Here is a 14,138-nt window from a genome sequence, read left to right as displayed (position 1 = left end):
TAATGTAAAAACAAAGGTGTTGTTTGGAAAGCAGGTTCAAACCTCTCTCCTAAACAATATATAACCCCTATATTGAACATTATTTCTCCTAATGGGTCGAAGGTCCTGGGATCGGCAACATATCCATCTTACGCAATTGTGCTCTGTCAATGTCTTCCTTCCTCTTTGGGATCTCAGCTGCGGTCTGTATTAACGGTTACGATGCAAATACAATGATTCCTTTACACTACAAGGAAACTGTATTTCCTCCCCCTTGTTCCTATCCTAAAAAATGTTAAGGTATCTCCCTTTGAGTTCCAAGATATACACAAGGCACTACCGGACCCGTCTCTGGAAAACAACAAGGCGTCTTTGATTCCAAAGGAACGGGCCAGCTGCCAGTTCCTGTTTGCCTCCTCTGAATACGACCACAACTGGAACAGTGTTTTTCTTCGCCAAACGGACCGCTGCAACCCCCAGACGTCACGGCGAAGAGTCCTTTCAGCTGGTCACCTGTCCAAAAGCCGGACACTGTCTGGACGTCCCTTCTTCAAGAGCCACTTGGCCAACAAGGACACCCGTTAGTCAGCTATGTTGATTGAAGCCTTTTCCTGGTCTGTTTGGTATTTGAGTTGGAAGCAGAAATGTCATTAAAATGTCATGTTGCCTTCCCAACCTGGATATGTCTGAACTCATACCAAAAAAAGTAAAAAACTAAGCAACTGGACTTGTTTTTCGTGGCGGAAGACGTTTCAAATTCAACTTTGCAACTTTGGTTGAATTTGCATGTTATCTAAGCCATTACAATGCCTTTGTTTGGCAGTAGTATAAAGCTTGTTACTCCACATTACTCCAGACTTTTTGAATTGAGAAAGCTTCCTGGAGAGGAAGCGAAACGTCTTCAACTACGAAAAACAAGTCCAGTTGTTTTGTTTTTTTACTTTTTTGGAATGACCATGACCTGGATGACTGAGAATTTTCACCAGCAGTCTGAACTCATACTGTCCTAAAATACCAAATAATTAACAACTTTGGAAGCCTAAGTTTTAGCACAACCCTCCAAGCAAAAAGCATTTTCGTCTAAATATCAAGGCTTAGCGACACTAAGAGCCACTGCCTGTTCTATATTTTAAGCACTTTTTTCTGAGCCATCAATATGATCGTAAACGCCTTGACGAGAGGCACATCCAACATGTAGAAGCAGGAAGCAGGAGCAAAACTGATAACCCTCCAGTTGCAGGACAACTACTCTACCCATTCAGCCGCATTCACTCTTGTGCTACTTTGCATCTGTCTAGCATAGAGATTTCCAATGAAATACACTGACGCTTGCTCTATGATTGAAACACGACAAATGAAGTGACAGTGTAGGAGGTAAAAATGCTTTGGCTTGACACTGTTTTAGGTAATCAAAGCATGATGTATATTTTGGGTCCATCATCAGGTCTTTAATAGTTTTTTTTTTTTCCTTTTTCTGAGAGACATGGCACCAGACTGTTGGTGCTGTATGTACTTTTTTGCAAAAGGTGTGTGGAAAAAGCAGCCAAAGTCATAAGGAACCGACAGAAGACCTACAAAACGGTTGGAAATCTATTTGCATTAAACAATGATTGATGTCTGTGTCATAATTGGAAGCAAACTAAATTCAAGGGGCGCGTTGGAAAACCTTTGTGCAGCGCTGGTTCGTTTGTTGTTATGCGAACTGTTTGGCATCGCAGAGGCACGTCCCCTCCTGGTATTTTCATCAAACCCAAGGGGAATGTCACAAGGTCCTGTTGAAGTGTGAACTGAAGGCAACAACTGCGTTGTAAAAGAGGATCCTTTTGAAAAGGTTTAGCGTCTTCCTAAAGTACAGAACGGACTGTCTTTTGATGTAATGTTGATGCATACACTTGAAAATACCTAGCAGTGGTTAGTTCTTATCGTTAACAAAGGTACACTAAAAATGTGAGGATAAAGTATTGATTTCTGCAGCAGGATTTCGCAAAACCCAAAGCTTTCAAATAGAAATTTCAACATAGGTTCTGCCTGAGTTGTAAGAGTCTCTGGTATGAATTTGTAAATATCCCAGTTCATAATTTTCCATCTGATTAATTTCTGTTTAGTTTTTCTTAATGAGTAAACAGCATATTCTTCTTGTAGCGCCTTAAATAATTATGTGATTTTAATAGTACAGGGGCAACACACTGAGCTCATACTACTAACATCTGAATATCAGTCACTCATTTCAGAAAGTAAAAATCATACATGGATTCATTACACATACAGTGAAATATTTGGGCATTTATTTCTTGTAAGTTCGATGATTATGACAAACAGAAAATGAAAACCTAATATTCAGAGATGTTTAAAAAAAAGAAGTAATTTTCCAGCTGCGCCCTGAACAAGTTTCCATTGTTTAGTGGGATGCCTGGTCACACGAAAGGTAGAGTACCCCCTATGTCTTGCACAGTATAAGCATTGCAAGGAAACATGGCTGTACATAAAGCTGAAGTTGGTACCTGTTTTTAATACAAGGCTGTTTTATTCATTTTTAGGTCATTTATTTTATCATTGGTGTATTATTGTATTATGTGACTGCTGCTTTATTTTTTTTCTCTGTACAGCACTTTGGTTCTGTGGGTGTTTAAAGGGCTCTATACCTAAAGACTCTATGGAATTCAAATTTCTGATTTAGAGGTAAATTGAACGGATTTAAAGTATTGACTGAAGTCTATCATCAACCGCATCACTAAAAACGGATTATGTAAAACACGGTTTGAGATTCATGAAATCTTTTTTCTCAATGTAAAAAAATAATAAAACATTCTTTTATACTCTTCTATAACCTTAGACTGAGGCTACAGTCTAAGGTTGAGCGTAAATATGGAAGTGCTCGAACCCGTCGCGAGCAATAACAGACATTGCATGAAGCGACATCTTCCCACTGTCGCTTCATGCTTGCTCAGTATGAGGGATTGCAGCAAAGCCATGTACAATGCAGATGACTCTTCCTGTGGCTCTACGGTTCCCCAGGAGTGAATGCTGCTTGTCGGGACTTTGATGCAATCAACTGGTTTCCTTATATAGGACATTTTTGACCAATCTGTATAATCTGACCCAATCTGTATAATATGATTGAACTTGACTTTGTAAAGTGCCTTGAGATGACATGTTTCATGATTTGGCGCTATATAAATAAAATTGAATTGAATTGAATTGAATTGAATTGTAATACCTATGCCACGCCAGTGAGTGGGTTGCTAATGCTGGAAGAAGGAAGAAGAGCAGGCGAAAACAACGAAGGCTAAAAAGAGAAAAGAGGCGTTTGTGTGGACAAACGACAGGGCGGTCCATACAAATGGAGTATAGGAGCAAAATGTGCAAGTGTAAAATCCACAATGAAGTGAATGGTGTCTGAAGCACAACCCCAACTCTGAACACTGCAATAATAGAACTAAAAATAAGATTTTTTTTCTTGAAATCAGAGTATTTTTCTTTGATTTGAGCAGGTAAATAAGTTTTTTTGCCAATGGAATAACGTATTTACACTTAAAATAGGAACAATTCATCTCCATCATCTTATTTCAAGTGCAGTATATCTAATTATCTTATTTTAGGGGTAAAAATACTCATTCCATTGGCAAATAATCTTATTTACCTGCTCAAATCAAGGAGAAATACATTCATTTCAAGACATTTTGACTTATTTTTAGTTCTCTTTTTGCAGTGAAGTCTGCTATTGTTGACCTGCAGTGAGAACGTCACCTAAAGGTGCGTTCACACCGAACGTGAAGGAGGAGACCTGAGCGAGGGATTTACATACGCCTATGTAGAGGCTCGTTCAGGAGCGAAGCAGTGCGAAGGATGTGTTTCTAGCGATGCAAACGGCGAGATTAGGGTAAATAGAGCTAACCCAGAGTGAAGCGAAACCCGTGATGACTTTCGTCGTTGTTCAGAAATCTGAACTTTTCTGTCAGTAATTGTCGTGTCAACCAATCAGGGCACAGTGTTGTTGTGAAGGAGCACGGCGGAGAAGAAGCTTTTTTTCATGTGTGAACGCACCATTAGTTTTTCCTCAAAACAAACAAACAAAAAAAAAAACTGATAAATAATCCCAACATCTTATTGATGATCTAGGCCAGGGTTCACCAACATTTTGCCCGTGGGCACCAGGTAGCCCCCAGGACAATATGTTGTCCCCTCAAGCCTATTAAAAAAAAATGCCTATTTCTCTTCCTTTTTAATCCTACTTGTATTTACATAGATTTGAAAGCAATGTAAATTCTGACTCTATTGTTCAAATGTCAGTACAGGTAGCCCTTCTTAGGAAACAGTACCAATAAGGTAGCTCTCAGCTTCAAAATGGTTGTTGATCTCTGATCTAGGCTCACCTAGGGCAGCATACATGCAGGGACCGCCACTGAAGGTCAGTGTAATGATAAAAAAAAAAAAAGTCTGGCTTGTTGCTTTAAAAAAAATATCTATTGTGTAACACAATAGGCTACATCTTCTGGGGCGTGTTTGACAGTCCATTCATCATTATAACTTAATTGGAATGCAGTTTGGCCGTGCTGCATGTCATTCATGAGATTCAGTGGAGTTTGTCGGTGCCACGGGCAGAAGGAGGGGCTCTCCTCACCATTCTTTCACCTCACGCTGGGAGACACGGCTGCAGTCTCTCTCCACGCCATCCAGTCTGCAAAGAGAACAGCCTCTACAGCATCTATCTAGGCTTTTTTGTTGTTGTTGTTTGGTTTTGCAGAGAAGCAGAGAGGGGAGCATTTTTTTTTTTTGGGGGCCGGGGCGCGTTACATTCCCCCGTGGATCATGGACGTCTCACGGCCAGGTGACGCTCCCGATGTCAGGGAGCACCTTCCAGCCATCCGAAGCGTGCGTGGCTTGCATTGATCCCGTATTATCTGCCATGCGTTCCTACTGAGGAAAATGTGGGTCGGAAGCTGAAGCTTGAGCTGTAACGAGTGATATTTTGTTTTCTGTATTACCATATATTTGCTGAGAGAGAGAGAGAGAGAAAAAACCTATTTATTGGCTGCGCGTATTTTCCTACCTCTCCGTTCTGCGTTTTGCCATCCACAGTCTCCCACAGTAGGTTTTTTCCTCCCCCCCCCCCCCACACCTCTCTCTCGCTCTCTCTACCCACCATAATTTCTACGATCCGACCATGCTCCCCCAGTTCTTGCGACCAGCATCTTCCAACCTTACTTAGCCAATTCCCATCTCGGGTCTCTGTGCGCGGTGGAGATGGACGGCTGGAGCCGGGAAGCGACGGTGGGGGACGGCGCGGTGAATTTCACAGCAGCCCACCTCTGGCTGGATCTCCTGAACGCGTCGGGCCGGTGGGACAGCACCAGCAGCCCGCCCGCACACGGAACCGAGCTGGAGGAGCTGCAGCAGCAGGAGCGCCTCGTCCGAGATCAAGCCTACCGGGACTTCACCACCACCGTCCAGGTTCTCATCCTGATCGGGTCGCTGCTCGGTACGTCCACCCTTTGTGCGTTTAAGCAAGCAGCCGCAAAAATGTTGAGGAGTGAAGGCGTTTTAGGTTTATTTCAACATGTTTGAAATTGCCTGATGTTCATTTTGCTGAATGTGGGTCAGGGGTGGGATGTTTTTTAGAGGCTCTACCCAAGCTTAAAGAGACTGTCCTGAGGTGTGCTTTTCCACCAACAATGACTAACACTAACAATTAAAACCCATCTGGGTAATGAAGTACAGATTTCCATTGCAGGAATGAACCAAACACGGGCTATTGAAGAATAAGAAGTCCTAATTGACATCACAAGAGGCACAGCTTACATTTGTAAACATAAGGGTTTATGGCGAAAAGAGCGACTTTTGACTGGTTTTTAACATATTCTGAAGCATTTGATATATTTTACAACTCAACCAGATCCTTTTAATACATGGTTTAATCATTTATGAATCCTATACGTTAAAATATCCGCTAAAAGATGATCAAAATGTTGATTTGTTTTTAAATTCAATTCAATTCAATTCAATTTTATTTATATAGCGCCAAATCATGAAACATGTCATCTCAAGGCACTTTACAAAGTCAAGTTCAATCATATTATACAGATTGGGTCAGATTATACAGATTGGTCAAAAATGTCCTATATAAGGAAACCAGTTGATTGCATCAAAGTCCCGACAAGCAGCATTCACTCCTGGGGAAGCGTAGAGCCACAGGGAGAGTCGTCTGCATTGTACATGGCTTTGCTGCAATCCCTCATACTGAGCAAGCATGAAGCGACAGTGGGAAGAAAAACCACCCATTAACGGGAAGGAAAAACCTCCGGCAGAACCGGGCTCAGTATGAACGGTCATCTGCCTCGACCGACTGGGGTTACAGAAGACCCCAGTCTTCTGTAACAAGAAATCAGCGTTCTTGATGTGTTGTTTTTCCTTCCCAATTCAATGGTTAAAGCTTTACGATTTTGGTTTCAGCAAATCACGCAGAATAACATATAGAACATATAGAAGAGTATATAGAAAGAAGTTATTATGTTGAAATAATTATTAAAGGTAGGTGTAACAGGTAGTGCCGGTTTGAGCTTTTAAAACCGCTCAAATTTTCTGGTCATGGTCTCAATTGGTGGGCAAGGCAAAAATAGGCAAAGTCGCACCGATGACTCTACCTCAAAGTGTTTCTTTGTTGCCAAGATTTGAAGAAATCCTTGCAAACGTTCTGGAGCTGTATCGTATAAATCTGAACATCTTTGGAAGATGACTTTGATTAAAAACACCATAATAAAGAGGAGACACAAATAAGAAAGCTACAGATGAATTCACTCAGGGGAGTTATGGTGAGTTAGGTTATGTGTCGTCATCAGAAAGATGCACCTGTGGCAGCTCGGTTTTGGGTAAATTAGACCTTGATTAATTAAAGGCGACAGGATCATTGTAGGAAACAATCATAACCTATCAGAATTTCTTATCCATATGCCATAGGGCTATTCTCCCACATTGTAAAAAACAAGGCTAATTGAATTAGTTTTTTTTCGTTCATTGAACAAAGATCATGTATACGAACAATAATCTCAAAGAAAAATGTGCTTTACACTGAATTGCTCTCAGCCTTAGTTTTAATCTTCACTGCCTGACACCAAAAAAACATATATCACAAAAAGAACAGTACAAAAAACAACAGAGAGAATAAATACAGTTACAATCAATGAAACTGTGCATTACCTGATAAAAGTTCAAAGATAAAAACATTATAATTAATAAAAGTATTGCTACAACCTCCGATATTACCCACCTTAAAGCCAACCAAATATATGCATAATGTCTGAAAAGTTGACTTTTAGGAATTAGATTTTAAAGAATAACCAAAGAAAGTCCCAATAACTACAAGCAATCACAGACCCACAGAGGTTTGTCACATAAAATCTGCTGATGTGCAAACACTTAGACGCCTACGATGTCGAACTAACAAATACTATAGCCAGCTATCGCACACCCTCAATGTCTCCAGTCTTAACATTGGGGCAGGAAAATTGATGTGCCTTCTTATTGTATAAGGGTTTTAGATTCAACGTGGGGTAGAGACTGTGCTAACAGTTATTCCTAAGATGTATTGGATCTTTTTGGTTGGTAAATACTAGGGCCGTGCGATTTTGCCAAAACTCAAAATGCCTATTTTTGTCAACCAAAATTGCAATTGAGATTTTATTTAAATTTTCCTGTGCATTAATTACAAGAAACAAATATGCCCTATAGACATACATTTTGCAGAGAAGGTCTATTTAAAAAAAAAGAAATAATTCAAAAAAAATTTTATGGAGTGTAAAATAAACCCAAACTAAACTAAACGCTATCTGTTGATCCATGGACGAGTACCATAGCACTGCAGCAGGATGAAGTGAGAAGGCAAACCTATAAAATGGTTCTTGAACTTCCTCATACTCAATACAGAAAAGACAAGTCATTGTTTTTGGTCCTAAAATGCAATATTTGAAATCAAAACTAAACTAGGGGCTAAACAGCACAAAACAAGCAAACCAACTCGGCGTTATAATGGACTTAGACTAAAATCTGAGCCAAAGTTAATCAATAAATCAGCTTTAAAACTTAGCCAGAATAATGGGGTTCTCATCAGTACAGTACACAGAAAACCGGTGCATGCTTGTCAATAGGTTAGATTCTGCTAATTGTGTTTAGGTCTCAGTCTATAAATTACTGCACTCACTCACTCAATGTTTGTAAAAAGATATCATTTAAAATCTTCTTGGTGGTTTATGAAGCACTAAATCGAGCTCCATACATTACTGAGTTGCTAGTCAGGGATGAACCCTGTAGACGCCTCAGGCCATGAGAGACGTATACGCTCTGTGTTCAGACAATGAGGAATAAACAAGGGGAGGCAGCATTTACTTTCTATGCTCCTCAGCTCTGGAAGCAACCGTCTGAAAACCTGAGATGTGCAGAAACTGTTGACTCCTTAGAAACATTACTGTTTACAGCAGCTTACCCATCAAGGACTAAGATTACTTTATCATTTCTTTCATTTCCTGTTTATTTTCTTCAATGTTGTTATACTTCCAATCTTTGATGTGACTATATTATATCATTTTACATTTTATCGATGTTCCTTAGCCAGGGGTGTCCAAACTTTTTGCCACATGGCCCGAAATCATCAAGTCAGAGGTGATCGAGGGCCACAAAACTAATAAATAAATAATGAATAACCAAAAAATTATTTTTAACTTGCTCTACAAAACATGATCGTTTTATTTAAACTAATTAGTCAGAAATTCAGCCAGAAAGGGATGTGTAAATCATTGTAGATCTGAATTAAAAAGGTTTTGCTCATTTGCCTCATTAAAAGATGGTCATCCAGTTCACTAATTATTTCGGGCTTGATCAAAAAAATAAAAAATAGGATTTCAGAACAGGATTTGATCACTATATCTTTGAAATCAGAATCAAATGCACCAAAGTCTGCATTTGAGAAAACGACCTTGGATAGATGTGGTCCTATTTGCTATGAATTTAAAGAGAATGTAAAAGGTGTGGTCATTAAAAAAACAATCACTTTGTGTTTCACCTGACATTTTCAATTGTAAAAATGTAACCTGTCTATAATAATTTTGCCCTAATTAAAAATTAAAAGTTGCCATTTGTATCAGCCACCTTTGCTGGTGGATCAAATCTTTCTTAAAATGGAGTTGAAGGGCCGCACAAAATCAGCACAGGGGCCACAAATGGCCCCCGGGCCGCACTTTGGACACATCTGTCCTAAGCAGTGGCATCTCTGGCATGATAAGTTAAGCGAGCGCAAAAACTCAACACCTATTAGCAGCAACCCATTTTTCTGTGATTTATACAACCTGACTTTGATCAATGTTAAATTAAACAGATAAATTAGCATAAACCAACACACTAGAAAATCTATTTTATATAAGCTAAATGTAATTAAAAATGTATACATAACATTACAAATAAAGGCTCATTCATAATGTTCATTTATTGAAGAGAAAAGATTCACATCAATCCTTCAATGAGCCAGCAAGAACAACCAACTCTAGAATAATGTGTGCTGTTGGTTTCCATTTTCCTACATTTTATTCCAACAGTTTATTTATTTATTTTATTTGTTTTTATTTTCCAATATTTAATCATGCAAAGCACTTTGCATTGTCCTTGTACTGAAACGTGCTATACAAATAATTCTGCCTTGCCTTGCCTAGATTGTCGCATACTATCCGGCAGAATGTAAACGTAAGGTGTGCAATTCAAGTATTTTGATCGGTCGATCCGAGCTCGGTGCCAGAGGATTTGTGCCCCACAGTCGTCTACTGAGAGCGTGTTGGGCAAGAGTACTGCGATTTCAGATGTTTATTCAAACAAACGTTGGTGGATATATAGACACAAATGTTTCTAACATGGGGGGCTGCACAGTGGTGCTGTGGGTAGCACTGTTGCCTTGCAGAAAAATTCGAGTCCTACCCTTGCCTTGGGTCTTTCTGCATGGAGTTTGCATGTTCTCCCTGTGCATGCATGGGTTCTCTTCGGGTACTCCTGCTTCCTCCCACAGTCCAAAAACATGACTGATAGGTTAATTGGCCTTTCTAAATTCTCCTGCGGTAAATGGTTGTTTGTCCTGTTTGTCTCTGTGTTGCCCTGAGATAAACTGGCAACCTGTCCAGGGTGAACCCCGCCTCTCGCCCATTGACAGCTGAAAATTGGCACCAGCACCCCTCGCGACCCCAATAACAATAAGCATGTTAGAAAATGGATGGATGGATTTTATTGGTAAGGGTCTCGGTCTTTTTTACAATATTGCTCTAGAAAGAACGATTCTGTCCCACTGATTATTGAGAACATAGAGCTCCACATCGACATCTGGTGGGGCCAGGCCCCACTGGCCCCAAATACAGAGACGCCACAGTAAATTACTATGAAATACCCTGCATTTGAATAGATGAATGATGGTTTTATTGACTTAAAAAAAAAAAAAATCAGCAAAACTGACTAAAATGCTAAATCATAAAGAGGTCAACAACAAGTGAAAAGCTCATAGGGACACATGCAAATCAATAAATCAAGTCAAATTTTTACCTGAAAAAGAAAACGTCGGTTTTCATATTTTAATCTCATACAGAACCTTTTTTCCTTGACTTGACTGAGAAAATATTTTGCACCAACGTTATTTGTAATAGCTTTTGTTACTAATAATGTGGAAGTAACATGAGGAATGAATAAAACAGATTTATTTCCACCATGCACTTGTGGTGACGGGGTCGTCTTTAGAAAAAAGAGAGGTGTATACAGTGCATCAATTAAAATGCCAACAATATGCAGCTGTTCGACAGTCTGTTGACTTCATTAAGGAGCTGAAGGAAACAGAGAGGCCGTGCAGCAACGCTTGAATTAATAATCCATGCCTGGCACACTTGATCAGGTCCAAAATAGGAATATTCTTCAGGCACTTTCAATGTCTACTAAATGAAGTCAATGGCTTTCCCAATCTTTGCATATTTTAAAAGATAATTTTTTTTCACACAAAGGCACGACTGTCCTTGCATATTTTTCAATATAATCTGCTCTGCAGCTTCCTCACATTTTCCTCATGCATATGGATCTTGTATTGAGAGGCGCTGCCATCCCAGTGATGAATCTAATATGTTCTGTACAAACGTCCTTTAGTGTCGGGCTTTTATTACCAGTTCGCATGTATGTAGTGTTACTTTTTCAAGCAAATTCTCCAGATGAATCACTTTCTTGGAACGTGACAGTAATAAACAGTACGTAGAGGTGGTGAAAACACTTTGTACTTTAAATTCAAAACTGCATGTCTCACTGTGCCAGCAGCATTCCAGCCTTCAATAGTGAGTATGATATATAGATAATAACCGAAAGAATGAGCCCCCAGATACAAGCGGCTAAACTGAGCTTCTTCCTAGAGTGGCTGGGTTCTACTTTAGAGAGCTTTCACACCAGAGCTGTCTGCTTTAAATGGATCAGAGTCCCCCCCCCCATCGATAGACCAATTTGTTTGGACAGGTTTGAAAGATCATCTGAATTCTGATGTAGATCAAACAAGGGAACACTTCTTCTCCTAAAAACATTGCAACAATTGGACTTTCTAGTGATCCAAAGGTAGGAAGTGATGTTTTTACGTATGAGTTGTGGACACATACAGAATGTGACCTGAAAACGTGGAAGTCGTTTATCGTATCGTTTTAACCCACATCACCATGTTGTTGTGTATCATTCTCCCCGGTCCTTTTCTGTACTGCTGAATTTGTATTTTGTATGCAGAGCAACAGGCTGATAGTTTGCTGCCTTGCCTGGAGTTCATATCGGGGAGCTTCTTGTGATAGCGCCCCCAAATGAGCAGCGGCTGTAATTGCGTGACACAAGAGAGCTGTCCAGGTTTCCCTCCTGGACTCTGTCTCAGACAAGCACAAGAGAATGGAGCTGCTTGGCTTTGGACATCATCAAAATCATTAAAAGGCAGTTTCTCTAATCCAAATATGATAATTAATGATTTCAAATAGTTGAAGATAAATTCTTCTTTTGTTCTTCGAGCTCAAGTTCTAATTATTCTGATCGTTTTTTTATCTTTTTCTTCTTTTGCATGTTCAGAAAATCCTCTTAGGAAACACACTTGCTAAATGCAGATTTTTTTTTTATGTTTAAATGAGAAAATGACCGGTTCCTGCTTTTTCAGACTGAGGCCTTGAGCTGATTTGTGTACAGTAGTTAGGGATTAATATTGCTTGAAGGGGGAAAGCTCTAGTGTGCTTTGAAATCTTAAATCAAACCTCAGACAATAAAATAGACATAATGTTTATTGCCGCTCGATGTTCCCCATAGGGTCCAATTCACAATTGCAAAACAAAATGAACGCAATAAAAAGCTGTGAAAATAGGAGCAGTTATGACCTGAAAGGCTCTCACTACAGCTTTGGACATAAATTTTAAGGCTTATTTCTCTATTGTCTGCCCTTTGTATCAGAGCAATATATTCAACAATGGCAATGCTTTAATTTTTTTATATAGAAAATATATACAATTTTGTTTTAGTCTGACTGACAATGAATCGAGTTTTTTTTTTCATTTTGAGGACGTGTCATTTTAACGGCGGTTGATAAAAGCTCAGGATTTGGTAAAAGCTGCAAAGCATCACTGACATATCAGTGAGAAGAGTAAAACTTTCCATTTTAAAATGGTTTTCACATTTTCTTTTGTCACAACACATTTAATAGGTGAACACAAATTTTCACACAACCATTAAGTGGAAGGAAGATATAGCATTAGTCTTACACTCCTAAATAAAATCCAGCTCAACCTTTTACCTCAAGAAGTAACTAGAGTCAGTTTATGTGTAATTTAATACTGACAGGCAGGACCGGCCCAAGGTTGCGTTTGTATTTGAATACAGAATTGTATTTTGGGGCTTTCTATGCATATTTGGTGGAATCTGGGAGTGGAGGCCATGTCTAATTGGCTGAGCTTAAAAGCAATTACAGGTCATTATTTGCTAAGCTGTATTTGTGAACAAACTGAGCTCTGTCACAAAGAAAAGATTAAACTTGTAGCATCAGATTGCAGCCATGGTAACCCAACAATTGGGGATCAAAAAAAAAATTAGGAAAGTAATTGAAAAAACATTCTTTAAATATTTAATTTAAATACTAAACATAAAAAAATATTTCGGTTCATCTCTGCTGAAACCAATTCGATTACATTTTCAATTCAATTTTATTTATATAGCTCCAATTCATGAAACATGTCATCTCAAGGCACTTTCCAAAGTGAATTTCAATTAAGCAAATATACTAATATCAGATCTATAGTAAGTGTTCAAATTCAGGCATTTATGGCGGCTTCCTAGTGGTTTGGGGACTTTAAGCAGCGGCTTAGTTTGCCTATGCCTTGGGCCGGCTCTGCTGACAGGGTCAGAGGGAGAATATTAATCAAAGAAGCAGCAAACAGACCCGCAGTAACTCCTTTATGTGTTGTAGAGAGCCACAGCTCAGGCGGGCAGATTCTCCGACACAACAACTATGCACAAATATGTAATTTACGGAAGAGTGGGAAGAAGAAAGCCGTCGCTTAAAGAGCACAGTACGACATCTTGTTTGCAGTCGCCACGAGTCAGGTATGGGACAAGGTAAAGAGGGAAGAAGGTGCTGTGGTCAAATGAAACCAATCCCTTCTATAGGGACAGGGAAGCTGTTCAGAGTTGATGGAAAGACGGCTGTGACTAAATATTCTGGGGAAACCTGGAATAAAACCTGTTAGCAGCTGCACAAGACTCGAAACACCGGCGAAGGTTATCCTTCCAAAAGCGAGATAATCCTAAACATACTCCAGAACGTTTTAAATGGCTCAGATTAAAGCATATCCATGTGCTAGAATGGCCTAATCACAATCCAAACCTAAAGCTTACTGAGAATTTCTGGCAAGACTTGGGGAAAATAAACCCCAAAACGCTCATAGACCAACGCCATCCAGTCCGACTGGATGATACATGAACTATTTTGCTAATAAGAATGTGAATAAATTGCAGTCTGTAGCTGTGCAAAATTGGCAGATAACTTAAATGACATGCTCAAGTTGTGCTACGCGCAGCAGAGTGAGCCTGTGGGGGTGAGCGGTTCCTTCTGTTGTCTCTTGCAACTAGGCTCCTGCAGCCAGAAGAGC

At 39.6% G+C, this 14,138-nt stretch overlaps 1 protein-coding gene across 1 annotated transcript in view; it reads left to right on the top strand.

The window, feature by feature from the left end:
* The first annotated feature begins 4,460 nt into the window (after positions 1-4,460).
* The window catches only part of gpr176 (G protein-coupled receptor 176), a 29,142-nt gene continuing 19,464 nt past the window's right edge, over positions 4,461-14,138 (top strand). Inside the window, exon 1 of the mRNA XM_012877071.3 lies at positions 4,461-5,458. Within this exon, the coding sequence (XP_012732525.2) occupies positions 5,224-5,458 (235 nt within the window). The 5' untranslated portion in view covers positions 4,461-5,223. The remainder of the gene's footprint in view (positions 5,459-14,138) is intronic.

Source organism: Fundulus heteroclitus, chromosome 15 (assembly GCF_011125445.2).
Source record: "Fundulus heteroclitus isolate FHET01 chromosome 15, MU-UCD_Fhet_4.1, whole genome shotgun sequence".
Lineage (NCBI taxonomy): Eukaryota > Metazoa > Chordata > Actinopteri > Cyprinodontiformes > Fundulidae > Fundulus > Fundulus heteroclitus.
The sequence above is the reverse complement of the archived record's forward strand: the minus strand, read 5'-3'. Positions and strand labels throughout refer to the sequence as shown.